This window comes from Bos taurus, chromosome 18 (assembly GCF_002263795.3).
Source record: "Bos taurus isolate L1 Dominette 01449 registration number 42190680 breed Hereford chromosome 18, ARS-UCD2.0, whole genome shotgun sequence".
Taxonomy (NCBI): Eukaryota; Metazoa; Chordata; class Mammalia; order Artiodactyla; family Bovidae; genus Bos; species Bos taurus.
The window spans coordinates 55,035,561-55,060,035 of NC_037345.1; the positions used below are offsets into that span (position 1 = coordinate 55,035,561).

The 24,475-nt window shown below is 52.0% G+C and overlaps 2 protein-coding genes across 5 annotated transcripts in view; one reads left to right on the forward strand and one right to left on the reverse strand.

The window, feature by feature from the left end:
- Window positions 1-7: 7 nt before the first annotated feature.
- TMEM143 (transmembrane protein 143) overlaps window positions 8-24,475 on the reverse strand; it is a 29,065-nt gene continuing 4,597 nt past the window's right edge. The window contains exons 4-8 of one of the 4 annotated variants that reach the window (XM_005219205.4): window positions 18,648-18,842; window positions 16,992-17,119; window positions 15,773-16,052; window positions 10,533-10,722; window positions 8,851-9,936 (exon numbers count right to left, since the gene is read on the reverse strand). In XM_005219205.4, coding sequence (XP_005219262.1) covers window positions 9,677-9,936; window positions 10,533-10,722; window positions 15,773-16,052; window positions 16,992-17,119; window positions 18,648-18,842 — 1,053 coding nt within the window. In that variant the 3' untranslated portion in view covers window positions 8,851-9,676. Of the gene's footprint in view, window positions 629-8,850; window positions 9,937-10,532; window positions 10,723-15,772; window positions 16,053-16,991; window positions 17,120-18,647; window positions 18,843-24,475 lie in introns of those variants that run through there. The other 3 variants (NM_001037447.2, XM_059876553.1, XM_024978031.2) reach the window with 3 other exon arrangements.
- EMP3 (epithelial membrane protein 3) lies at window positions 2,854-7,192 on the forward strand. Its single transcript, NM_001024562.1, is given in 5 exon segments — window positions 2,854-3,130; window positions 4,103-4,257; window positions 4,473-4,575; window positions 5,648-5,788; window positions 6,910-7,192. Coding segments are annotated over 4 exon segments (492 nt in total). The 5' UTR covers window positions 2,854-3,130; window positions 4,103-4,179; the 3' UTR covers window positions 7,080-7,192.

Sequence of the window (24,475 nt, forward strand, 5' to 3'; positions counted from 1 at the left end):
GAGAGACCTGGCGGGAGGGCGCTGAAGGACGCAGGTTCCCAAGACTTGTAGGGGGTGCTGAGGCTAACCGCCGAGATGATCTGTGTGGGGAGCACGAGGTTGTGAGGGGTAGGCTGTGTGTCTCCAGGAGGGAGAGGCAGTAGCTGGAAGAGCCTGTGGAGGCAGGGCTGGGAGGGGAACGTCTGGAAGGCTTTGGAACTGTGCCGAAGTCCTTCGGGATGGGGCGCGAGAGATGCGTGTATTAAGCTGATTAAAACCACGTTATTTTGAGGCTTCATTAGCAGGCAGGCGGTGCCGATGCCGGGAGTTGTGAGGGAGAGGAGCGCTTACCACCGCCTCAAGTCCTCGAAGCCGCTCACTACGCATGCGCGGCCAACGGCCTCGGGAGAGACTGCCAAAACCTCAGCTGCCAGAGCTGTCCGCGCTCTGAGAGGCGGAAGTGGGCGGGGCCTAGGGCGCTCCGTGCCGCCCCTGCCTTCCGGTCACGCCCTCCCGGGCACGCCCCCGAGCTCCGCAGGGCACGCCCCCTCCTTTGACGGCCGCCTGCTGTCCACGTGGGCCTTCGCAGAGCCTGCTGTCTGTGGGCGCCGCTCCTTGCAGGCTGGGTGTGCCCAACGCCTGCGGTTTCCTGTGGGAGGAAGAGGCCCGCGGGCGCTCAGCTCGTGGCTTTGGAGGCCCTGAAGGGGAAGATTCCACCACCGCCCTCGGGTACCCTAATTCTCCCCCTTCTGTAGGGCCCTAGCATGGGGGACCCCCTGCCCAGAACATCTCCAGGGTACCCCAACCTGGCGCTAATTCCACTCTGGGAGTTTGATTCAGAGTCCTAGCTTCCTGTTCTCCACCTCCCCCGCCCAAATTCCATCTCTATAGCCCTTGGTTCCCAGACTCCTCCCAGGACTCATGTCCAGCCCCTTTGCCTCCTTGAAGAACTTAACGATCTCCAGTCCCTCATTTTCCCCTCAGTGACCCAGGCTTTCTAACTTACTTGGAGAACTGAGTTCAGACCTCCAGTCTCTGTCCTTCTCAAAGATGTAACTATTTTACCCACCCCCAGCAACCTTCATTTTGTACTCCCAACTTCTTAGCCTTGGGACCCAATGGACTCAAGCATTTGTCCCTTCTCCAAATCCCAGACATCTCATCTCCCATGTCCCAGTGTCTGGTATAACGTGCATGTACAACAGCGCTTTCTCTATGCCAGGCACTCCTCTAAGCACTGCTCCTTGAGGTATTTACTATTATTATTCCTGTTTTACCAATGAAGAAACTGGGGCATAGAGAGATTAATAACCTGCCCCAAATCACAGATAATGAGTAAAGCCTATGTCATAGTGATAACAGCTTCCGGGTTAGGGTTAGGAGTACCACCCAGTCACTGAACTGCCCCTCCCTCACCCCCTCAGGGAGCCCAGATAACCAACCACTCTCCCTCCCTCTCGCTGTGTCTCCCTCAGATACCCAGCCATCCCATCATCCAGTTCCTTTCCCTTGTGGGGACCAAGATTTCAGTCCTCCAGGTCTTAATTCCACATCAGGACCCCAGACACCTGGCTCCCTGTCCCTTGCTTTTCACCAAGCACCAACCCTCCATAGAGACCCAGGTACATAGTAGTAATCATGCCCCACACTTATTCAATAATCTAAGAAATAATAATGATAACAATAATAGTTATTAATAACATTAAGTCCCTGGTACTGCACTTCTGTTTAAAAGCCTCCAATGGTTTCCCACTACCCTTAGAATAAAATCCAAACTCCTCCTCTAGGCTTCAAGGGCTCTCTTTGAATTCCCTTCCTACCACTCCCTCTAGTTCCCTATATTCTGGCCACACTGGCCCTTCTGTCTGCTCCCCAAACAACTTGAGCTTGTTCTCCAATCCTGTGTCCTTCCTCTCCCTCCAGCATTCAAATGACTCCTGTCTTCAAGTCTCAGTCGCATCTCAGAATGAGGTTTCTCCTTAGAGAAACCTCACCGGATCACCCTTTTAAAGTTGCCTCCCATCATTAGCAGGGTCACTGTATTTCATTCCCTTCAAAGCCCTACCACTACCTGAAGTCTATCTTCTGTACTGATGTATTATTCTCTCTCGCTCAACTAGAAGGTAAACTCCGTAAGAACAGCAGGGCTCGCATCTGTTTTCTTCATTATTAACTCCTGGTTCATAATAGATGTTCAATAAATGTTTGATGAGGGAAAGAAAAAATGTGTTAGTGTACTGGTATTGCCTTGTTTGTCTAGAATAAGTATCAGAATTGTCATCATTGCCATTAGTATATTGTCAGTAGTATAAGTAGTAGTGTACCCACCTCTCGATTAGGAAACTGAGGTTCAGAGACTTGGAATAATTGGTGAAGGTCCCCCAGGCAGGAAACAGTAGCCCTGGGTTCTTAACTTCCACCTCCTGCCCACTTCCGGAGTTCCACACTTCCCTATTTCCCATCCCAATTCTCACCAGGGTGCCAACCCCACAAGTCCTCAGCCCACTCCCCGCGGCAGGAATCTGATCTCCCAGCCCAGACATCCCCCTGAGGATCCAGTCCTAAGCCCCAAAGCAGCTGTCGGTTCCCGGGACAGGTCCGGGAGCAGAGGCCTGAGAATCAGATCCTCCCACCCGTGATGCTTGCTCCACCTGAGGGCCCAGCTCTGTTTCCTTCCCTCCAAGGACGTGTCATCTCCACCGCAGGAGGGGGAGCCCCAAAAGATGCCTGTCGGGGCAGTGGGTGGGGGCCCAGAAAAGGAGGAACGGAGGAACGCGAGTGCCTGGTCCCTCCCTCTGGCTGTCGACCTCAGCTGGGTGCGGTGAGGGTGGGTATAAAAGGGTCAGTATATATTGAAAGGGCCAGAGAAAGAGAAAGCAGGAGAATGAGGAGAGAGGGAGCAGGATCGAGGTACAGACCGTGAGGACAGGAGAGAGAGACAAGAGGCAGAAGGCGAGAAAAAGAAAGAGGGGGGAAGAGAGGGTTCCGGAATTGGAGGGAAGAAAGAGAGAGAGAGCCAGAGAGACGGAGGGAGGGAGAAAGGCGGTGAGAGGCGGGGGCCTCGAGAGGGTGGAAGGAGGGAAGAGAAGGGCGGGGCACGGAGGCCCGATTGAGGGACCGGACTCAAATCTGACGACTTCTGCCGCTCTCGGTAAGTTTTCAATCCGTTATTCAGCCTGTGATTTCTTTCTTTACTTGGGTATGCAGCAGTTTGGAAAGGAGACCCCCACTCTCACCTCCCTGCCAGCTTGGAAGAACCTTGGAAATCCTTGTAATTTAAGAAGTGAACTCTTGGCACTTGGGGTGGAGACTTGGAAAGGGGTGGGGCCCGACCGATTTTAGGGTTCCCAGCAGAACCCCCCCACCCACCCAAAAACTTCCTGTAGTTTTACTCTATGCTGTCCACTCCCCCCGGAAGACCCTGAGGTCAGGGCTTCTCGTGAGAACAACCGAAGTCTGGAGACAATCCAGCCACCACCCGCCACCACCCCACCGCAGCCCTTTCTGGACACTGAAGGGTCATGAGGGCTGGCTCCTTCTTCTCAGGCCCTCTCCCACCCCCAACATGGATCTTGTCCATTTTCCCTACAAGGTGTCCAGTGGACACTGGTCTGGCAGCAGGGCAGGGTGGGGTGGGGACCTCGTGGGCATAGACAGGGGCTGGGGTTTCCCTGGTGCTTGGAGGCATGCGGGGCGGGGGGGTGGGGGGGCGGTGAGATGAGTCACCGACCGGATGACTCACCGGGTCCCCCTTCCTCCCTCCACCCCAAGAGAGGAGTGGGGTGAGTCAAGATTGTCCATCTCTGGGGGCAGCCCTCAGCTTCTGATCTATCTGAATAGGCAATGATAGGAATTTTTCACATCCTTGCCCATATGTCCCCAGGGACAGGGCTCTGCAGAGATGGGAGCCAAATTGCTAGTCCTACTCATTCCTGGACCCAAGTCTATCACTGGCCCCCTCCAGGCCCTGGGAAATTCATGAGTCCCTGCCCTCAGCTGCCTCCTCCTTCACAACCAGGCATCTAGCTCCCAGCCTCCTCCTCCCTCAGACCAGAAGTTTGGGGCTCCTAGCCCCCTTTTCCATTAGACCTGGGAGTCTGGACTCAGCCCCTTTCCTCACCAGGATTCAGGCATCTTACCTGCCCCTGTGCCAACAACCTCTTGAAGTGACCGTTCCTGCCCCAGGCTTCCAACACAGCCATGTCTCTCCTCCTGCTGGTGGTCTCTGCCCTCCACATCCTCATTCTCATCCTGCTTTTCGTGGCCACTTTGGACAAGGTAAGCCAACGTGGAGGACGGGGGCCCGCCTGTCCCTCTGGCCCCGCTCCCTCGCCCTAGCACTCCCTCGTGAGCTCTGCCTTCACCCTACCCTTTCCCGGGAAGCCCCCACCCCACACTTTGCTATTAAATCCATGCTTTCCCATGGCACCTTGCCCTTTTCCCAACCCTGCCTAGTCTCCCTGACTTTGCCCTTGTTCCTCTACCCATCCCAGTCCTGGTGGACTCTCCCCGGCAAGGAGTCCCTGAATCTCTGGTATGACTGCACATGGAATAGTGACAACAAAACGTGGGCCTGCAGTAACGTCAGTGAGAACGGTGAGGCGTGAGGGGCGCTGGAGATGGGTCTGCAGAAGGGAGGGATAACCCCAAGTCTCCTCCTGGGACCAAGGATTGGGAACCCCCCAAGGTTTGAGTGGGCAGGTTATGGGTCCCCATGCTGAGTGACTGAAGCTGACGTATGATGGCCCACCTTTCTGGATGGGACGCGGAAGTATGCTCATGTTCTAGAGTGAAGTGAAGTGAAAGTCGCTCAGTCGTGTCCGACTCTTGGCAACCCCATGGACTATATAGTCCATGGAATTCTCCAGGCCATAATACTGGAGTGGGTAGCCTTTCCCTTTTCCAAGGGATCTTCCCAACCCAGGGATTGAACCCAGGTCTCCTGCCCTGCAGGAAGATTATTTACCTGCTGAGGTTAAAAACCCCACTCCTGATGATTTAGGAGTGGAGGCCACAACGCTATAGGTTTAAGGAATTGGGGGAAAGCTTTCAAGATTCTGAGAAGACAAGAACATGTTCCCAAAGTCCTAAAGAGGCAGGACAGGTGTTCTGAATGGATGGCTGGGACCACACTATCCAAGTTCCAATGGGGTGGACCACATTGAGGTTCTAAAGAGGTGAGACTGAATCCTTGCAAGGTTCAAAAGAAGTGGGGTCAGATGCATCTGAGTTCTAAAGGGGCAGAGCTGCATCCGCTTAAATTTCTAAGTCAAAGAAGGTGAAAGATTAAATGCTTTTTCCCTAAGAGCAAAGGAAGAATTTCTGCTCTCACAATTCGATACCACATCATACTGGAGGTAGCCAATGCAACAAGGCAAGAAAAAGAAATAAAAGGCATAAAAGATGGGAAAAGAAGAAGTAAAACTGTCTCGATTCCCAGTGAGCATGTTTATATAGAAAATCCTAAAGAATCTGCAAATGGCTTCTAGAATTCCTCAGGGAATTTAGGAAAGTTATAGGGATCAAAGTTGATATAAGTGATAACTACTGAGTATCTGAGGCTGAATGACTCTAAATGGAAGAACGGTTGGTGGGAGCAATGATGAGCAAGCAGGTGGAGCTGAACTCTGGACCTGCTGTAACTTCCACCCCTGTCTCCTTATTGCAGGCTGGCTGAAGGCAGTACAAGTCCTCATGGTGCTTTCCCTCATCCTCTGCTGTCTGTCCTTCATCCTGTTCATGTTCCAGCTCTACACCATGCGGCGAGGAGGGCTATTCTATGCCACTGGCTTCTGCCAGCTTTGCACCAGTGAGCACGGTTTCCCAGGGAACTGAAAGGAAGGGAGGAGGCCTGTGAGGATGGGGGGAGGGCGGGGGGAAGAATGGACACCTAATGAAAGAAAACAATTCTCCACAACACAAAGACTACCTGAGGTTCTGCCTTTGGCTACCTCTCTGCCCCAGGGACTTAAGGAACTTGTAGTTTTCAGTGTCTCAGTGATGGTTTGTGGTGTGGGTCTCTGAGTCATGGGGCAACTGGCACTTAGAGCTTCAAGGAGCCAGGGATGGGGAAAGGGCTGTGGATGAATAATCTAGATCCCAGGAACAGAAGGAGGCCAGTAGGGATAGGTAGCTAATTAATAACACCAGGCTGCTGCTGCTGCTGGTAAGTCGCTTCAGTCATGTCTGACTCTGTGCGACCCCACAGATGGCAGCCCAGGCTCCCCCATCCCTGGGATTCTCCAGGCAAGAAAACTGGAGTGGGTTGCCATTTCCTTCTCTAATTCGTGAAAGTGAAGTCGCTCAGTTGTGTCCGACTCTTAGCAACCCCATGGACTTCAGCCTACCAGGCTCCTCCATCCATGGGATTTTCCAGGCAAGAGTACCAGAGTGGGGTGCCATTGCCTTCTCCAAATAACACCAGGAGAGAACTCTAAATCATAATAGCAGTGGTCTTATAATGTCAACCAGTTGCTATTTCTTGTGGACCGACCTTGTATCAGACACTTAAGGGATTTTTATGTACTTTTCATTTTTTTTTTACTTCAGGTGCAAAGAGCAAAGTTAATCATAGTTATCAGTTTGGGGGAGCATTTCGTTTCTAGGTTCCCTCTTGTTCTATTAATTTACTACCTGTGTGCTTGGCTTGTATAAAGTCACTCAAAAATATTCCTTGAATGGATAGATGGATAAGTTGGTATTATCGTCCCATGTAATGGATGAGTAACGGAGGCCCAAAAAGATCAACTAAATTGCCCAAATCCAGTCTGCAGCAGCCCCCAAGGCGCGGCTCTAGAGTGAACTACAACTCCCAGTAGGCAGTGGTGCTGCGCACTCGCCCTCAGGCGGTTTCTTTGCCCCATGGGTTGTTGGGAAATGCAGTCCTGTTTTGCGGGTCCAGCGTGACGTGTGGTTCCCGTCTCCCCGCAGGCGTGGCGGTGTTTACCGGGGCGCTGATCTACGCCATTCATGCCGAAGAGATTCTGGCGGACCGCCCGTCGGGGGGCAGCTTTGGTTACTGCTTCGCCCTGGCCTGGGTGGCCTTTCCCCTCGCCCTGGCCAGCGGCATCATCTACATCCACTTGCGGAAGCGGGAGTGAGGGCTGCGCCTCCCCTTGGTTCCCCAGCCGACTCCCGGCCCCTCCATCTCACCCGCAAGCCCCCACCCTTCCTCCTTTTCTATTTTAAACAGAAAATAAAACTGTTTAGCCGCCGGGTCTGCCTTTGACTCCTTCCTTCCTTCCTCCTCCCGGGACCCTGGCTACTCACGCCTGATCATTCCTGAATTGGGACAGCCCCCATCACCAGCAGTTCAGCCTTCAGAACGTCGAACTCATCCCATCCCCTTCTAATCTGGGACACAGGAGCCCGCGGTCCTGACGGCCCTTCCCCTTCCACAGACTGAAGGACCCCAGCCCTCCTGGTGCAAGACTCAGGATTCTTCCCAGCCTAGATATTCAGGTACTTCTAGGTAAGAACCAGCCGTCCCTCCTTGGCCAAGGGGTCTCTCTCTCTCAACCAAGCAGGATGTGTGTCTTGTTCTAGGTTACTGAGACCTGAGACCCTTTACTGCAGTGCAGTAATGCCTGCACCTGGCCAATCGGTCTCCTCCAGTTACAAAATGTAAAGAAACTATGAAAGACTAAAAATAACTGCGTGCATGCGCATTAGGGGCAAATTCTGGACAATAAGATACAAACAGACCAAAAAGCCCAACTGCCACTTCCTAAGAGCCAGGAGCAAAAGCAGGGCACTACACACGTACACCAGCAAGGGGATGGGCAAACCACCTAAGGACCCCTCCACCCCACCCCTGGACACACCCTTACCCTCACCCCACAGAAGGGACCAGCTCGTTCTCCCTCCCTCCCCGCTATAGCAGGCCTGAACTCCTTGTCTGGCCTCTTTATCAATTTCAACTGATTAAGAAGGCCAAGAACCTTCATTGCTAACAGTGGTCTTTTTTTCCTCCCTGACACTTCCTCTGGGAAGATACTTTTCCATTTCCCTCTTGAAACCCAGCCCCTCTTCTTCACCCATCCTCTGCAAACGGTGCCTCTAGTCCACACGACACCTTAGTAAAAACTAGATGAGATGCCTCCCCCCTCCCCTTCTCCAGGCTCAACCTCACATCAGGACACTTGTGAGAAGGGGAGAGGTCGGGTTTTAGACCAACCCACCCCTAGGCCGTGTGTCTTTGTGCAGTGAACAATCTGCTCTATCTCGGGTGTTCAGAAGACCCAGTGTTTTAGGAAGTCAGGTCCTCCGTAAGATCCTCTTCTGTGACGCAGCCCAGAATTCAGCAATTACAAGCCCAGCCTCTCTCCAGAACTACAGCTTTCTTTGCCAGTGTGTGCATGCTCGTAGCTCAGTCGTGTACATTATAACTCTGTGACCCCATGGACTGTAACCTGCCAGGCTCCTCTGTCCATGGAATTCTCCAGGCAAGAATACTGGAGTGGGTAGCCATTCCCTTCTCCAGGAGATCTTCCCGACCCAGGGATCAAACCCAGGCCTCCTGCATTGCAGGCAGATTCTTTATGGTCTGGGTCACCAGGGAAGCTGGAAAAGTGAAAGTCATTCAGGCGTGTCTGACTCTTTGCGACCCCCATTGTACAGTCCATGAAATTATCCAGGCTAGAATACTGGAGTGGGTAGCCTTTCCCTTCTCCAGGGCAGCTTCCCAACCCAGGGATCAAACCTAGGTCTTCTGCACTGCAGGTGGATTCTTTACCAGCTGAGTCACAAAGGAAGCCCTAGGGAAGCTGGGGACCCACCCAAATGCATTCCCCCAAGACCCAGAGTCTCTTCTTTCCAGGATTCCGAAACCTTCCTTCTTTTCAACCCCTGCAGCTCTCTGACTCATCCAGATTTATGAAACATGATTTATTCCTTTGGGAGAAATTGATAGACCAATAAATATTGCACAGGGCACTGGTGGAGTCAAGATCCAGGCCGAGGTAGTTTCTGTAGAAAGGGTGAGGGGCCTGGGCAGCGAAGGCACCTGAGTTTTGTTGTTGGGGCCTGAGTGGACACGAGCCTTGGTTTCTGGTTCCTCCTGGCCCACAGCTTTGTGCCGGGCACAAAACTCCCGACCCCTTCAGCCTGGACAAGCTGATGGGCAGTTGACCAAATGGCCTGCCTTATAAGTAGCGGCAATTGATAGAAAGAGCAGGTCTCCTTCAGAAATTCTGATTGGTTGCTTCTCTGCAGGGACAACTGGCTGCCCAAGGTTCATAGTGCCTGGCAGCTGTCTCACTGGCAGTTTGCCAGAGGAGCGGACTAAAAGGTTCTTATTGGCTGCAGGCTGGAGCTCCGCCTCGGTGAACATGATGGGCATTTTGCCCAGTACGGGCTAAACAGACAGTGATATATGGCCTCCGGAGGGCACAGTTTAACAACTGGGCCTGGTGGTGTGTAGCATTGCACGGCTGTGATTGGCTGGCCCTCCCTCCTCAGCCAAACTATGTTTAGAACTTTATGATGAAAGAGGGAGTAAGAGATGGACCAGAAGCAAAGCCAAAAAGCTTTGATTGGCTGTTCATCGGAAGAGGGGCGCCTGGCAACCGCGGGCTGCCTCAGTGGGCGGTTTTGTTTAAGAAAACAGCATAACGGAAGTGGTAACGAGTAATTGGAAGTTGGGGAGTGGCGAAGCATCTTAGCCATGATCGACAGCTTGTCAAGGAGGAGGCGGCGCTTAGTTCCCAACCAGGTGGCTGGGTTGGGCTGGGCCGAGAGGTTTCTCTAAGGAGTTGTCATCGCTAGGTGCGGACTTGGGGGAAGAGAGAGTAGCCAACAGGTCTAGTTTGGGGAGGCCTGGGGGCGGGTACATTCCGACGGTGGGGGGCAGGGCTTGCAGGTGGGCCAGGGCCCTCTTTCCGTTGAAGGCCACGTCACAGCCTGACTGGGCTAGAAGCCAGTTCTCCACCTCCGACTGGAGCCACTGGGAGGTCTCTGCTGGGGGAGAGGCAGGTGTTGTGAGGTCAGACCAACCCGAAGGACTAAGAGTGGGCAGCGGGGAGGGTGCAGGACAAGGAATAAGAGGTGTCTGGGTTTGGAAGAAGCCTAGCGGAGTGGGACAGAACCTAGGAGGCTCAACGTTGGGGCTCTCATCCGGGGACCAGCCAGGGACTCTTGTTCAGGGAGGAGCCATCTGGGCTCTCTAGTAAGGGAGTATTTGGGTTGGCATATAGGAAGCAGCGGACGGGGAGTGGGGAGCATACCACAACAGGAGTCTGATCCAAGACTCCTATCGCAGTTGAGGTTGAGGTCATCCCAGGAGCAGGCCCACCGAGATGGGAACCGGGTCAGGGGTCCCGACTGTTGAATCCGGTTCACCAGCACGAGCCGGGTTTGGGAGGCGGGCATCGTGGAGACGGGAGTCTCACTGGGGCAAGGCCATCTGGGACTAAGAGAACTCTCGACTCCGTAGTGGCGGGGTGGAGTTTGTTCCAGGTGGGGCCACATCTGCGCCCAGCAGTGTTAGGAAGGGGCGGGGCCTAGCAAGTGAGGGGCTGCAAAGGGGTGGGGCCTCTTGGCCCCTGCGGGCCTACCTTCCGGCGGGCCCTTTGCCCCCCCGGGCCGCCGGGCCAGGAAGCTGTGCGCAAGCAGCGTCTCTTTGGTGTGCTCGTCCTGTGCGCGCAGGACTAGGGCGCTGAGCAGCTCTGCGTTGTTGGACGTGCTGCGGTAGTAGAGCATGTGCGCCAGCTCCAGCGCCTGCGCGCTGCGCCGATGTCCGAACATCTGCATGCAGGACAAAATCCGGGAGGGGGGAGGGGCGGGGCCTGCTGGGACTCCACGCCCCGCCCATACACACACCCCACCCAATCACACAGGCACCCATATACAACCCCACCCATACGCACACCCCTAGGTCACTCGGGCAGGTACCGCCCTTCCCAAGGGCTCCCGGGACCTCTGCGGCCCTCTCCGGCTCAGGTATTTTTACGCTTAACCCACACGCTCTGGCCCTAGTGCCTCGGAGGCCGCTGCCCGGGTTTGCTTATCTGAGCCACGTAACAATGGATGTGTTCGAGGATTCACAGACAAGAGTTTTAGCCTGGGCACTTTTCATTACAATTTTTTTTAAAGTCCTTATCATCTAGACACATATAAGTATTTCCAGATGATGTGTAGAATTTGCTTCAAAATAATCCAGTGGTGGTGGGCGGGGGGTAGGGGCGGGCGGGGTGTCTTTAGGTGAAACCTGATTGTTACTAATTGTTGATGCTGGGTGCTGACAACAGAGGAGCTTATCATACTATTCCATCTGTGCATTTGTTTGAAATTTTTTGAAAGGTTTTAAATATTGTAAAGAGTGTTGTTGTTGTTTAGTTGCTAAGTCCTGTCCGACTCTTTGTGACCCCGCCAGGCTCCTCTGTCCATGGGATTTCCCAGGCAAGAATACTGGAGTGGGTTGCCATTTCCTTCTCCAGGGGATCTTCCCAACCCAGGGACTGAACCCAAGTCCCCTGCATTGGCAGGTGGATTCTTTACTGCTGAGCCACCAGGGAAGCCGGAAGAGAAGTGTTAATGGACAACAAATACTTGATGAGGGAGAGGCGGGTCTGGGGCCCAGCTGTCTACTGGCTACCCCTTCCCCACCCTCCATCCCTCCTGCCTGGACCCCTTTCCTCATTCCTGTTGTCCCTGAAGAGGGAGATGAGAGCCCATCAGTGCCCTCTGGGACTCGAACTCAGATTCATCCACCCAGATTCGTCCTTTCATCCACCAAGTGAGTTCAGGGTTGCTGGGCCCTGCGGCCTGCAGGCCTGGATGCCAGTCCTCTCTCTGCCCCTCCAGCTATGAGGCTGTGGCCAAAACCTAAGTCTTCGGGTAGCCCTGTCTGTGAGCCAAGGCAAATGACAGAAGGGGCACCAGAAGTTAATAAAACATGGCACAGAAGCTGGCAGGTCACACGTACTTAGTTATTGAAGTATCTTCTGCCCAAAGAGTGTTGCCCACCCTACGTGGAAACCTATGGTGAAATGCCTCTGAAATGAACACAGCCCTGGAAAATCGCTGAAATGGCCTGCACGGTCCCAATGACACGCTCTGTGTGAACTGCACTCTCTTCTTACAAGGCCAGCACAGTCAGTTTATGTCCCTGCATTGGAACGAATCGCCAATTTCTTTGGTTGGAGGCAAGATGCAGGAATTGGATGCATTCGCGACTGTTATGAAAAATACATTGGGTTGTGTGCCCGTTTCTGCCAGGCTTATGGAGTGGAATTCTCGCAGGCTAAGTGAGCAGGTCATGCCATTCCGAGGCAGACACGTGAGGCCAGACCTCTCCCTGGAGAGGGCTCACCACTGGCCAGCTAAATGGCCCTCAGACACTCACCAAGGCCCACGCTGAACGCAGTGTCTCTCCTTATCCAACTCCTCAGTCCCTCCTTCCTCCTCCCCTGGGGTCCGTATCTGGGGTGGCCCCACCATCTACGCCATCACAGATCAGAGCCCTGGCACCATCCTGCCCCCTCCTCGCCAGCCTGTCACTCTCTGGCCCCATCCTCCTGCCTTGACCCTCTCTGCCCTGTCCCCTCCTGTCCAACCCACCTAATGCATCACCCAGCCTCCTCCCAGGCCTCAGTCTCCCCTACTCCCTTCTCTCTGCAAAGCCCCAGAGTTGAGCCTGCCCCTCCCCTGCTCACACCCTCAAATAGCTCCCTAGTGCCCTCAGAGACTCCAAACTCTGTGGCCTGGCCCCAGGGATTACTCCCACTCAATATCCTGCTCCTCTCCCATGAATGCAGCCCGTGTTGAATGAGCCCAGTCTACCCAGATGGTTGCCCTGAGCGCGCCCTGCTCTCTTGGGCTTCTGGGCCTTGGGACAGGCCAAGTGGCTTCCAGTCTTTTCTTGAAAAACACTGTCTTATCATCAAGGTTCAGGATAGACATCGCTTTCCACAGACAAGCAGCTACATCCCTGGGTTCCTACAGGGCCCACTGCCGCCTGGGTCAGGCACGTGGCTGTCTGTCCACGGGCCCCACGCCTCTCCTTCCAGGGCAGGACCAGCCCTGAGGCATCTTTGGGATGCCAGCTCGACAACCTTCTCAGGCTGCCCCACGGGCCTCCCCGGGGAACCAGGACATGTCAGGAGCCCCCTCAGCTCAGGAAGTCTGGGAGGGCTTTCTGGAGCCTCTGAGATGAGGGTGAGGAGGGGTTGGTCAGCCTAGCAAAAGGATGCATGCATGCGTGCTAAGTCGCTTCAGTCGTGTCCGACTCTGCGACCCCATGGACTGTACCCACCAGGCTCCTTTGTCTATGGGGATTCTCCAGGCAAGAATACGGAGTAGGCCGCTGTGCCCTCCTCCAGGGGAGAGTATGTTTCAGAAGGAGGAACAGCATATGCAAAGGGAGAGAAGGGGAGAAAAGTAGCGGTGGGAGGAGCTACAAGTATATTTTGGTGGAGCTGAAGCTGAGAATTGTGTCAGATGAGGCTGAAGAAGCAGTGTCTCTGAGGCCAGGTTGTGAGCAAGGGAGGAGCAGGGCCAGCCCAGGGGCCATCTGGGATGGGCTAGAGGGGATCACTGGGTGGGGGAAGGCTAGGAAGAGGATCTGAGCTGGAGCCGAGACAGAGGAGGGGAGACGGGCACAGGGAGCTTGGGGAGCAGAGCACTGGGGGGCAGGAAGGACAGGCTGAGGACTGACAGGTTGGGGGGCAGGGTAATTTCCAGAGGTCTAGTCAGTGATTTGGGGACAACAGGGCCATCCACAGATGGAGAACCAGGAGGAGGAGCAGGTAGGAGAGACGCTGTCCTCCACGTGGCTGCTCCAGACTTGAGTGCGGAGCTCCTGGATCTAGGAGGCACGGGGGAGCAGCTTGTGGAAACCGTGGAAGTGGATGAGCTCTCTGGGGGAAGGGTAGGAAGAGGGCCATATATCCTGCTGCAAAATCAGCCTCCCAGGTGTCTGATCAGAGCAACTGTCCCGAGATGCGGAGCTGGGGAGGAGAAGGGGGTTTCAGGGGAAGATGGATGCTCTGTGGGCAGCTGGACAGAGGCCAGGGAGGCCTGCATTTAAGGCACGGAGGGAGTCCCTGGTAGTCTAGAGATTAGGATTTGGCGCCTTTGGTGCCATGGCCCGGGTTCAGTCCGTGGTTGGAGAATGGAGATATGACAAGCCAAATAAAAAAAGAATGAACTTAAGGAGGCTCAGCCTGGGGCATGGAAAAATGTCTAAAAGGGATCAGTAAATGAACAGGTGAACTGGGCTTTAAACTGGGTGTCTGAGCCCAAGAGACTCAAGAGTTCTCCATCCCCAAGGGCCACTGAGAGGTGGGACAATGGTCCTCCCTGGGCTGAAAAGGCGCATGTCCTCCCCAGAGTAGCTCAACACCCTCTTCCCCCTGCCCCTCTGATCCAGTCTGTGGTTGCCACATTCCCTCTCTGCTTACAGCCCTTCTGTGGCTCCCCTCTGCCCTGAGGACGAAGCCCAGAGCCCCTGCCTTGGCATTCAAGGCCCTCGCCACCCCTCTGGGGCCTTGCTTCTCCATCCTGCACGCCAGACCCCATCCCTGTGAGATTCCCCAGGCTGTGCTCACCACGCCCCTTCTCCACCAGGCTCAATCCCCGCCTTTCAGAGCTTCCCTCAAATGACACCCGACCCCTGGTCCTCAGCAGGAAGTGCTCCCTGCTCAGCCAGCGCAGCCTGGTTATTATCTGTGGGATTTATTACCAGGCTTCCTAAGAGCCCGTTGGGATGGCTGAAAACAGCTTGAAAATCAATGAACCAGCAAGTGAATGATCAGGTACAATGGACAATTCGCGCCAGTTCGCACTCTTGGGGCCAGTGCCAACCCCAGGGAGAATCAGTAAAAGGTAGCCGCCTCAAGGCAGAGCTTGAGGTTCAGCAAGCAAAGCACAAGCTGGATTCCAGCGCCCACCTGTCCCTTCGGCCATGAATCCTTGGATGATGAACAACCTGTACAACTGGATGGGGCAGCCCTGCACTCACACGTAGCAGGATCAGGAAAGCAGCTTGTTCAAAACACAGGCCCTGGTCCCAGAGCTTGGCGGTGGGGAAGCCCAGACTCAGCGGACAAGAGCCCAGTCAGTAATAATAGGAATAAAGGTAACGGTGAACTCTCATATGACACGTCTGTACTGTGCACCAGCCTCTGTTTTCCATGTTCAGCGCATTAATGCATTTAATCACCACCACAACTCACTGTCATCTCTGCTTCTGAGATGCACAGAGAGGTTTAAGCAGCTTGTTCAAGGTTACATAGCTTAGGACTTCGCTGGCACTCCAGTGGTTAAGACTCCGCACTTCCACTGCAGGGGGCATGGGTTCGATCCCTGCTTGGGGAACGAAGATCCCACATGCCACATGACATGGTTCTCTCTCTCTCTCTCTCTCACATACACACACGCTAAAAGAATAGGTCACACAGCTAGAAGATGGTAGAAATAGATTCAAACCCAGGCAGTCTTGTTCTAAAACACACCCTTCACATCACCAAGTGCCCAGTGAGTGGCTGTGAACACTTGTGTCACACTGGCCATGTGCAAGCCCTGCACCCAGTGCTCATTACAGATTCACTCATCTCTTCCTCACAATAGCCCTCCTAGGAGGGTCTCGCTATTTATTAAGCCCATTTTCCAGATGAGAAAACTGAGGCTCAGGGAGATCAAGAAACCCTCCCAAGGTTGTGTTGAGTGAATAAGGAAGGGAAAGAAAGGCCAACCCGAAGCAGGAATCATCCACAAAAAAAAAGAAACAAACTGACAGGGTGGCCTGACCCTCTAGCTGACCATCAAAGGGCAGGCTTGGTTGGGGGTCACGTACCTTGGCGGCCCGCAGGCCCATGAAAGCAGCGAAGAGCAGCAGCAACAGGGAGGTGGCCATCTTGAGGTCAGAGAGCACCACCATGCCCACGTTGACAAAGAACACTACACCCGAGACGATCAGTGTGACGTTGAGGATGGCACGCTGCAGGGTGGACGTGCGCACCTTCAGCTCGGGCAGCAGCTGCTCCAGACCCTCCAATGGTGTATCCTTGAAGCTCTTCAGCACTAAGTGACCCTTCTTCGTTCGGGCTGCTAGTATCACCCGCTTAAAGTATCTCCTGATGGCCAGAGATGGAGGGGCGAGGACAGTCAGAACAGCCCCCGGGAGTCCCCCTCCAACCCTAGGTCATTCTCGCTGGCTCTGAAGTCACACCATCATTTTAAAAGCTACTTAAAAATGGTGAGAGGAAAGTCAGAAGTAAGCTAAGTGCCCAACTAGAGGGGATCACTAACATGATGCAATCCCCTATTATTGGACACATAGGTTGCTTCTGATTTTATGGACTTGATAAATGAGAGCTGAATAAAAATTCTTTAGTTAATGTTCAAACCCAAATTCTATATATATTTCAGGGTATCTGCTAGGTGCCAAGGAGTGCTATTTAGCTCTGGAGAGACAACAAAATGAGTCAGTCACTGCCTTTGTGGAGCTTATAGTCCAGCATGAGAGACAGATAATTAAAATAATTAAATAGACAGTCTGCAAGTATAAATATCTCCCTGGAATAGATTCCTGGAAGTGGAATTACTGGTTTAAGGGATATGAGAGGCTTTTTGTCTTTGGTTTTTGTCTCTGAATTCGTAACCATATTTGATAGTCTGATTTCCAGACCGATTGGGTGACTGACAGGCCCCCTGGCCAACTGTGAGACGATATGGCTCTCCTAACAATATCTGTATCTAACTACGTGTTAAAAACATAGTGTTCTTCAGAAACCTGGTGGTACCACTTTTTCAGAATGTGGCCTTCCCTCTCTGAGCCTCAGTTTTCCTCATTTGGAAAACGGAGAGAAATGTCCCTAGCCCTTCTCTTCCCCTAAGAATTGCAGGTCTTATTTCTCCTTGGGAAGAAGAGGCAGTATTTCATTGACCCTTTCTCCTTTCTTGACATCCCACCCAGGTCCCAGACACCCAAATCCAGACACTGACCTGTCCGTCCCCTCTCGACTCTAACCTTGCTCCCTCTTGCTGCAGCTGGGGAACAGGGGCCGCCTCACCTCTCTGCAGGGGGTGATTTGAAGAAGAAACGCTTGGAGCCCACGCTGGACTTACGGGGCATCTTCCCAACTCGCTGGCCCAAGGCCCAGAAATGCATGTAGATATACTGGTCCAAATTTATTGTCACCTGCCAAAGGGAGGGAGAAGGAAGCAAAAGCAGCTGAGCATAAGCCACGGTGTATGCAGGATACTAGAATTACATGCCTCACCCCCAGTGATCCTCTGCCTCCCCACCTACTTCCCAGACTCATCATCATCCAGTGTGCAGACAGACAGCCATGTATGGTTGTTCACGTTGTACACTGCACAAGGACACACCATCCAAGATGGCACCATCCACGTCATAGTCATCTTCATGACCATATTTCCTAGCATCTATAATGCCACTGATTTTAAGGTACTCTATCATTTTATGAAGCAACTAAAAGGGAAAATATATTGTCAATTAAACTACTCAACAGGGGCTTCCCTGATAGCTCAGTTGGTAAAGAATCTGCCTGCGATGCAGGACACCCCGGTTCGATTCCTGGGTTGGGAAGATCTGCTAGAGAAGGGATAGTCTATCCACTCCAGCATTCTTGGGCTTCCCTGGTGGTTCAGCTGGTAAAGAATCCTCCTGTAATGCAGGAGACCTGGATTCAATCCCTGGGTTGGGAAGATCCCCTGGAGAAGGAAAAGGGTACCCACTCCAGTATTCTGGCCTGGAGAATTCCATGGACTGTATAGTCCATGGGGTCGCAAAGAGTCGGACACGACTGAGTGAACTTTCACTTTCACTTTTCAAACCATGCCACACTACTGCTTCTAAGTCACAATCCAATTTCAGAGACGGTTAAGTCTGACTTTAGAAAACAGCACAACTTAAAATCACCAAAATGTGGTGATTTTTAGTATTTTGATGATAATACTAACAGTGTTTAGTATTTTGATTATTAGTATTTTGTTGACTTTTTCTTTTGGCTGTGCCATGCGGCTTATAGGATCTTAGTTTCCCGACCAGGGATTGAACCCAGGCTCCAGAAGTGAAAGCGCTGAGTCCTCACCACTGAACTGCCAAGGAATTCCCATATTTTGTTGACTTTAATGGTGAGTATTTTGTATTATTTATTATAGTCAGCCCTCCATAACTGCAGGTTTCACATCTGTTGATTCAACCAACTATAGGACTGAAAAAAATTTTAATTCCAGAAAGCAAAACTGGAATCTGCTGGTATCACCAACTCTTTTACACAGCATTTACATTGTATTAGGTATTACAAATAATCAGAGATGACTTAAAGTATGCAGGAGGATATGCATAGGTTATATGCAAATACTATGCCATTCCATATAAGAGACTTCAGCCTCTGAGGATTTCTATATCCTCAAAGGCACTGGAATCAATCCCCACCCCCCACACCAAAGGACAGCTCTCTTAATAGTTTGCAGGCAGATGGTGATAGAGTCTCTAGTCCTAAGAAGACCTGTAGCTTATGATGCTTTTCCAACAGGTGGGAGTGAAGTTACCTGAGAAGAGGCACCTTTTTCTATTTCACCAAAGGTGCCACATGGGCTAGTGTTCAGGACTACAGCTCCCAGCAGCCTCTGCTTCCCAAAGGCTCCACCCCTGCCCAAGGTCTCCTGGGAGTTTGGGTTGTTTTCTGGAAGACAAGCACCTGGACCTCATCCTGAGGGTGATGGACCACCAGAGCGTAGGCCAGGGTGTCCTCCGTGAGTGGGGAGAAGTTGGCCTGGGCCAGCAGGGGCTCCAGGGCCTGAAGCACTTCCTTCTCATTGGACAGACGCTGAGGGTCTGTAAGTGAAGGCTGGTCAAGAGTCTCCCTGTCCGGGTTGATGGGGTCATACAAGGCCTGAGGAGAGAGTCAGAGAGAAGAAAAATGGACTAGGTCAGAGTGTGAGGGATTGTGGGTACATGTAAGGATGTTCCTGGCCCCATATTTTAAATAATGGGCTACCCCAAGGCTGGATTTGGGGCCCTCTTCCTGTCTCTCCCCTCAAGCTCACAATATGTTGCCTCACCATTCCCATGGCCTTAAACACCATCTCCATGCAGGTAACTACCCAACTCACATCTCCAAATCAGACCTCTCCTCTAAGTTCTAGACCTAATATCCATGTTCAGTTTGTGGGGATGTTTAGTAGTAATGGCACCCCACTCCATTACTCCTGCCTGGAAAATCCCATGGACAGAGGAGCCAGGTGGGCTACAGTCCATGGGGTCGCTAAGAGTCGGACATGACTGAGCAACTTCACTTTGACTTTCCACTTTCATGCATTGGAGAAGGAAATGGCAACCCACTCCAGTGTTCTTGCCTGGAGAATCCCAGGGACCGGGGAGCCTGGTGGACTGCCGTCTTTGGGGTCACACAGAGTCAGACACGACTGAAGCGACTTAGCAGCAGCAGCATTACAGTAGTACTTCCCCTTCCCCCATAGTAGTAGAGAAGGCAGCGGCTGTGGGGCTGCCCAGATAGACTACATTTCCAGCCTCCTTTGAGACTAGGTGTGGCCAGAATTCATCCACAGAATATGAGCAGAAGTAACAGATACTTCTTGCCCCTCCTGCACCTTCCACTCGTTCCTTGTTCTTAACAGCTTAGAACGCTCTCCTGCCTACAACCGAGTTCTGAGCCCACAGAGATGAAGACGGGGCCCTCAGGGGATGGCAGAGCAACAACATGGAAGGAACCTGGGCCTGGCATCATCTCATGAGGAACAGAGCTGCTCATCTACCGTGGCCAACTTACCACAAGGCTGTTAAATGGGAGAGGAAGAATCCTCCACCTTCTTTAAGCCATTGCCTTGTGGGGTCTGCTTGTTACAAGAGCTAAGCCTTTATAGGAACTAATACAAACTCTCTACCTGACATTTCTTTGGGATGTCACAGTTGCCTCAAATCCAACATGTCAAGCCCACAAGATCACATCCTCCCATCCCCATCTTCCAGCAAAATAACCATCCTGGATGCCCCCTCCCAAAGCTATTCCCCCCAACCTTCCCTGGCCTCTCCCCTGAGCATCAGATTCTCATAGGCAATTATGTCTTTGGCATCTCCAGCTGGATGTCTAATGTCTAATACCATGTCTAATGGTATCTCAGATCTAACATGATCTAAGGAAAACTCTCCATTTCTTCCCCCTCCCCATCTCAGTCTTCTTTCAGGAAATGGCACTGTGATCCATTCAGATGCTGATCAGGAACCCTGGAGGCATCTTTGATTCCTTTCTTATCATCACCCCCGTATCTGATCTTTAGCAAATTCAGCAGACTCTCTGAATCGTTCTGGACTCTAGCTTCCTTTCCATCCCACTGCTGCCTTCTCGTCCCAGCCACCATTGCCTCGCACCTAAACAGGTGCATCGGGTTTCCACTCTCCCACCATGTCCAAACTAGTTCCCACGTGGCTGTCACGAGGAGCTTACTGAGATTATAAACAGACTCTATCCCTCCAGAGGCTTCTCATAGCATTTGGAATAAAATCCAAACTCTATGACCTTCAGTGTCCCCATAGAACTGGGTAATGCCTTGTCCATCTCATCTTATGCACCTATCAATGCTGCCCAAAATTGTTGACTGAATGAATGAATGCATGAAAAAAAAAAAAAAAAAGAGCTAGGGACTTCCCTGGCGGTCCAGTGGTTAGGACTCTGTGCTCTCAATGCAGGGGGCCCAGGTTTGATCCCTGTTTGGGGAACTAGATCCCACATGCCACAACTAAGAGTTTGCATGTCACGACTAAAGACCCTGCAGTGCTACAACAAAGATGGAAGATCCTGCATGCTGCAACTAAGACCCAGCACAGCCAAATAAATAAATATGTGAAAAAAAAAAAAACAATTTTTTTTTAAAGAGCAAGCTTCCAGGTGGCTTGCCTATTTGTTCACAGAGAGATGGAGTTTCAGGGTGACATATAATGTGTCCCAGACTATCCAACAAGCCCCAGAGGGAAGCACCCCTCCATAAAACCAGCCCCTAAACCCCACCCTCTGTGTGTCTCTCAGGAGAGGCAGCCTTAAGGAACAACATATCAAGGTCAAGGGAACCTTTTGTTAGTGGAAGGAAACCAGGGAGGGGACATTCCAAGTGGGAGGAATGGCCTGGGCAAAGGTTTGGAGACGGAAAGTCCAGGGTCTCCGAGACAACGGAGCCAGGTGTCTGATGATGTAGTAGAGAATCGAGCCCAGCAAGTCCTCATGGGAACTAACTCTGAGGGCCGGCCCGTGCTGGCCCAGAACAGTACTGGGGCCCAGAACTAAGGCCTGTGTCCAAGTCCTTCCAGCCAGGCTGACAGAGCAGGTCCCATGGGCCATGTTCTCAAATTCACGGAATGACCTTGAGAAATGCCTTTCCCGGGGCTGAGCTGCACTTTGAGAGTGAGGGACTCTCAGAGCTGGAGGAGGGAGAAGTGCATTCATCTAACGTCCACTGCGAACCAGATTCTCTTCTGGGAACTTCGCATCCGCCCATGGCTTCGAGCCAGAAACCTGGATGTGGTGGGTGACCACTGCTGTTCCCTTTCCTTGCATGACTTATTAATCACGATGATTCCACCTCCAAAACAGAGAGCCACTCCGCCAGGCTCTCTCCTCCCCACCAGCCCTGCCCAGTCCACACCACCATCGCCTTCTGCCTGGATGAGTCCAACAGCCGTCTCCAGGGCCCTCACCTCCCTCCTCTCAAGTCCACTCTCAAGCCCTCTGTGTCCCAAAGGGGGTCCTGAAATTCCTCCCCAATCCTGCTCTCCCTCACCCCCATCTTCTCCATGTCAGAGAAGTGCATTCTTCCAGGTGCTCAGGCCCAAAGCCTCTGGTCATCCTGGACTCCTCTCTTTCTTCAATCCATCAGCAAATCCTGATGGCACCCATTCAAAACAGACCCAGGATCCGACCACTTATCTCCTGGGCAGTCGTGACTGCCGCGCCAGTCTCCCGGCTCCCAACCTCACCTCCCAGTCTGTTCCCGGCAACCACCAGAGGGCGCCTCTTGGAACAGAACTCAGCTCACGTCTGTTCGCTCAGAGCCATTTCCTGGCTCTCACCTCACTCAGAGTCAAAGCCAAGTCTTCACTGTGTCCCATAGGGCCCTGAAGGATCTGGCCACGGGCCCCTCTCTGGCTCATCTCCAGCTTTGCCCCTTCACTCACTCACCTCTAGCCCCTCCTACACACCATGCACACTCCAGCCACCGGGCCTTTGCACTTACATTCTCACAGATCTCCACACGGCTCACTCTGGCCTCCTTCAGGCTCAAATGTCACCCCCTCAGTGAGGCTGTCCCTGACTACTCCACCTAAAACTGCAAAAAACACCTCTCCTTTCTTTTTCTCCTTAATTAGGGTTGCCAGATTTAGCCAAAAAATAAAATACAGGACACCAAGTTCAGCTGTATTTCCAGATCAACAATAAATAATTTTTCAGTTTAAGTATGTCCTGTGCAATACTTAAGGATTGTATTTACATGGACATAATTCTACTTTAAAAAGAACAATTTCTCATAGCTTATCTGAAATTCAAATTTAACTGGGTTTAGAGGGTAGAAGAGTGTCCCCTAAAAATTCCTGTCCCCTGGGAACCTCAGAATATGACCTCATTTGGAAAAGGGTCTTTTAGGTATAATTAAGGTATCAAAGTGAGACCATATTGGATTAGGGTGGGCCCTAAAAGCCTTTGACTGTGTGGATCACAATAAACTGTGGAAAATTCTGAAAGAGATGGGAATACCAGACCACCTGACCTGCCTCTTGAGAAACCTATATGCAGGTCAGGAAGCAACAGTTAGAACTGGACATGGAACAACAGACTGGTTCCAAATAGGAAAAGGAGGACGTCAAGGCTGTATATTGTCACCCTGCTTATTTAACTTCTATGCAGAGCACATCATGAGAAACGCTGGACTGGAAGAAGCACAAGCTGGAATCAAGATTGCTGGGAGAAATATCAATAACCTCAGATATGCAGATGACACCACCCTTATGGCAGAAAGTGAAGAGGAACTAAAAAGCCTCTTGATGAAAGTGAAAGAGGAGAGTGAAAAAGTTGGCTTAAAGCTCAACATTCAGAAAACGAAGATCATGGCATCTGGTCCCATCACTTCATGGGAAATAGACGGGGAAACAGTGGAAAGTGCCAGACTTTATTTTTTTGGGCTCCAAAATCACTGCAGATGGTGATTGCAGCCACGAAATTAAAAGACGCTTACTCCTTGGAAGGAAAGTTATGACCAACCTAGATGGCATATTCAAAAGCAGAGACATTACTTTGCCAACAAAGGTTTGTCTAGTCAAGGCTATGGTTTTTCCTGTGGTCATGTATGGATGTGAGAGTCGGACTGTGAAGAAGGCTGAACGCCGAAGAATTGATGCTTTTGAACTGTGGTGTTGGAGAAGACTCTTGAGAGTCCCTTGGACTGCAAGGAGATCCAACCAGTCCATTCTGAAGGAGATCAGCCCTGGGATTTCTTCGGAAGGAATGATGCTAAAGCTGAAACTCCGGTACTTTGGCCACCTCTTGCGAAGAGTTGACTCATTGGAGAAGACTCTGATGCTGGGAGGGATTGGGGGCAGGAGGAGAAGGGGACGACAGAGGATGAGATGGCTGGATGGCATCACTGACTCGATGAACACGAGTCTGGGTGAACTCCGGGAGTTGGTGATGGACAGGGAGGCCTGGCGTGCTGCGATTCATGGGGTTGCAAAAAGTCAGACACGACTGAGCGACTGAACTGAACTGAAATCCAATAAGAGTGTCCTTATAAGAGACAGAAAAGGACTCACAAAGAAGAAAGTGATGTGAAGATGAAGACAGAGATTAAAGTGATGTGTCCACAAGCCACGGACTGCCGGAAGCTTGGAGAAAAGCATAGGATGGGTCCCTTCCTCTGAGGCTCCAGAAGAAACTAACCCTGCCAGCACTTTGATTTTGGACTTCCAGCTTCCTGAACTCTCAAAGAAGAGATCTCTTGTTTTAAGCCGTCCAGTGGATGCTCATTTGGTATGGCAGAATTAGGAAATGAATAAGCTGGGCGTCCTGTACTTTATCCGGCACTCTCTCTGTGGTACTTAGTACTTCTTAACATATTTTACTTCTTTACCTTGTGGAAGGTCAGTCTCTCTCCCTGGCACGTGATGCCATGAGGCAGATACACAGGCGCACCACTGAGGCCGGGGGCCTGGAACCTTCCAGGACACAGTAGGTGCTCAGTAAACATGCACTGAGTGAATCCAATGAATGAATGCACAAGGGAAAGGAGGCCCAGAGAGAGGGCACCTGCCAAGGTCGCCCTCACTCCTAGTGAACGACAAAGCTGGCGTCTGAACTGGGGCTCTTCTTGTTCTTTGCCTGCTCCAAACTGCTTCCTCAAGGGTCTTAGGTCATCAGCAAATGGTAACCCAGTGTGTCTCACTCACCTCTGATGTTTCTACCTACCCTCTCAGGGTCTCCATTTAAAACCTGCTGCCTTGGGACTTCCCTAGTGGTTCGATGGT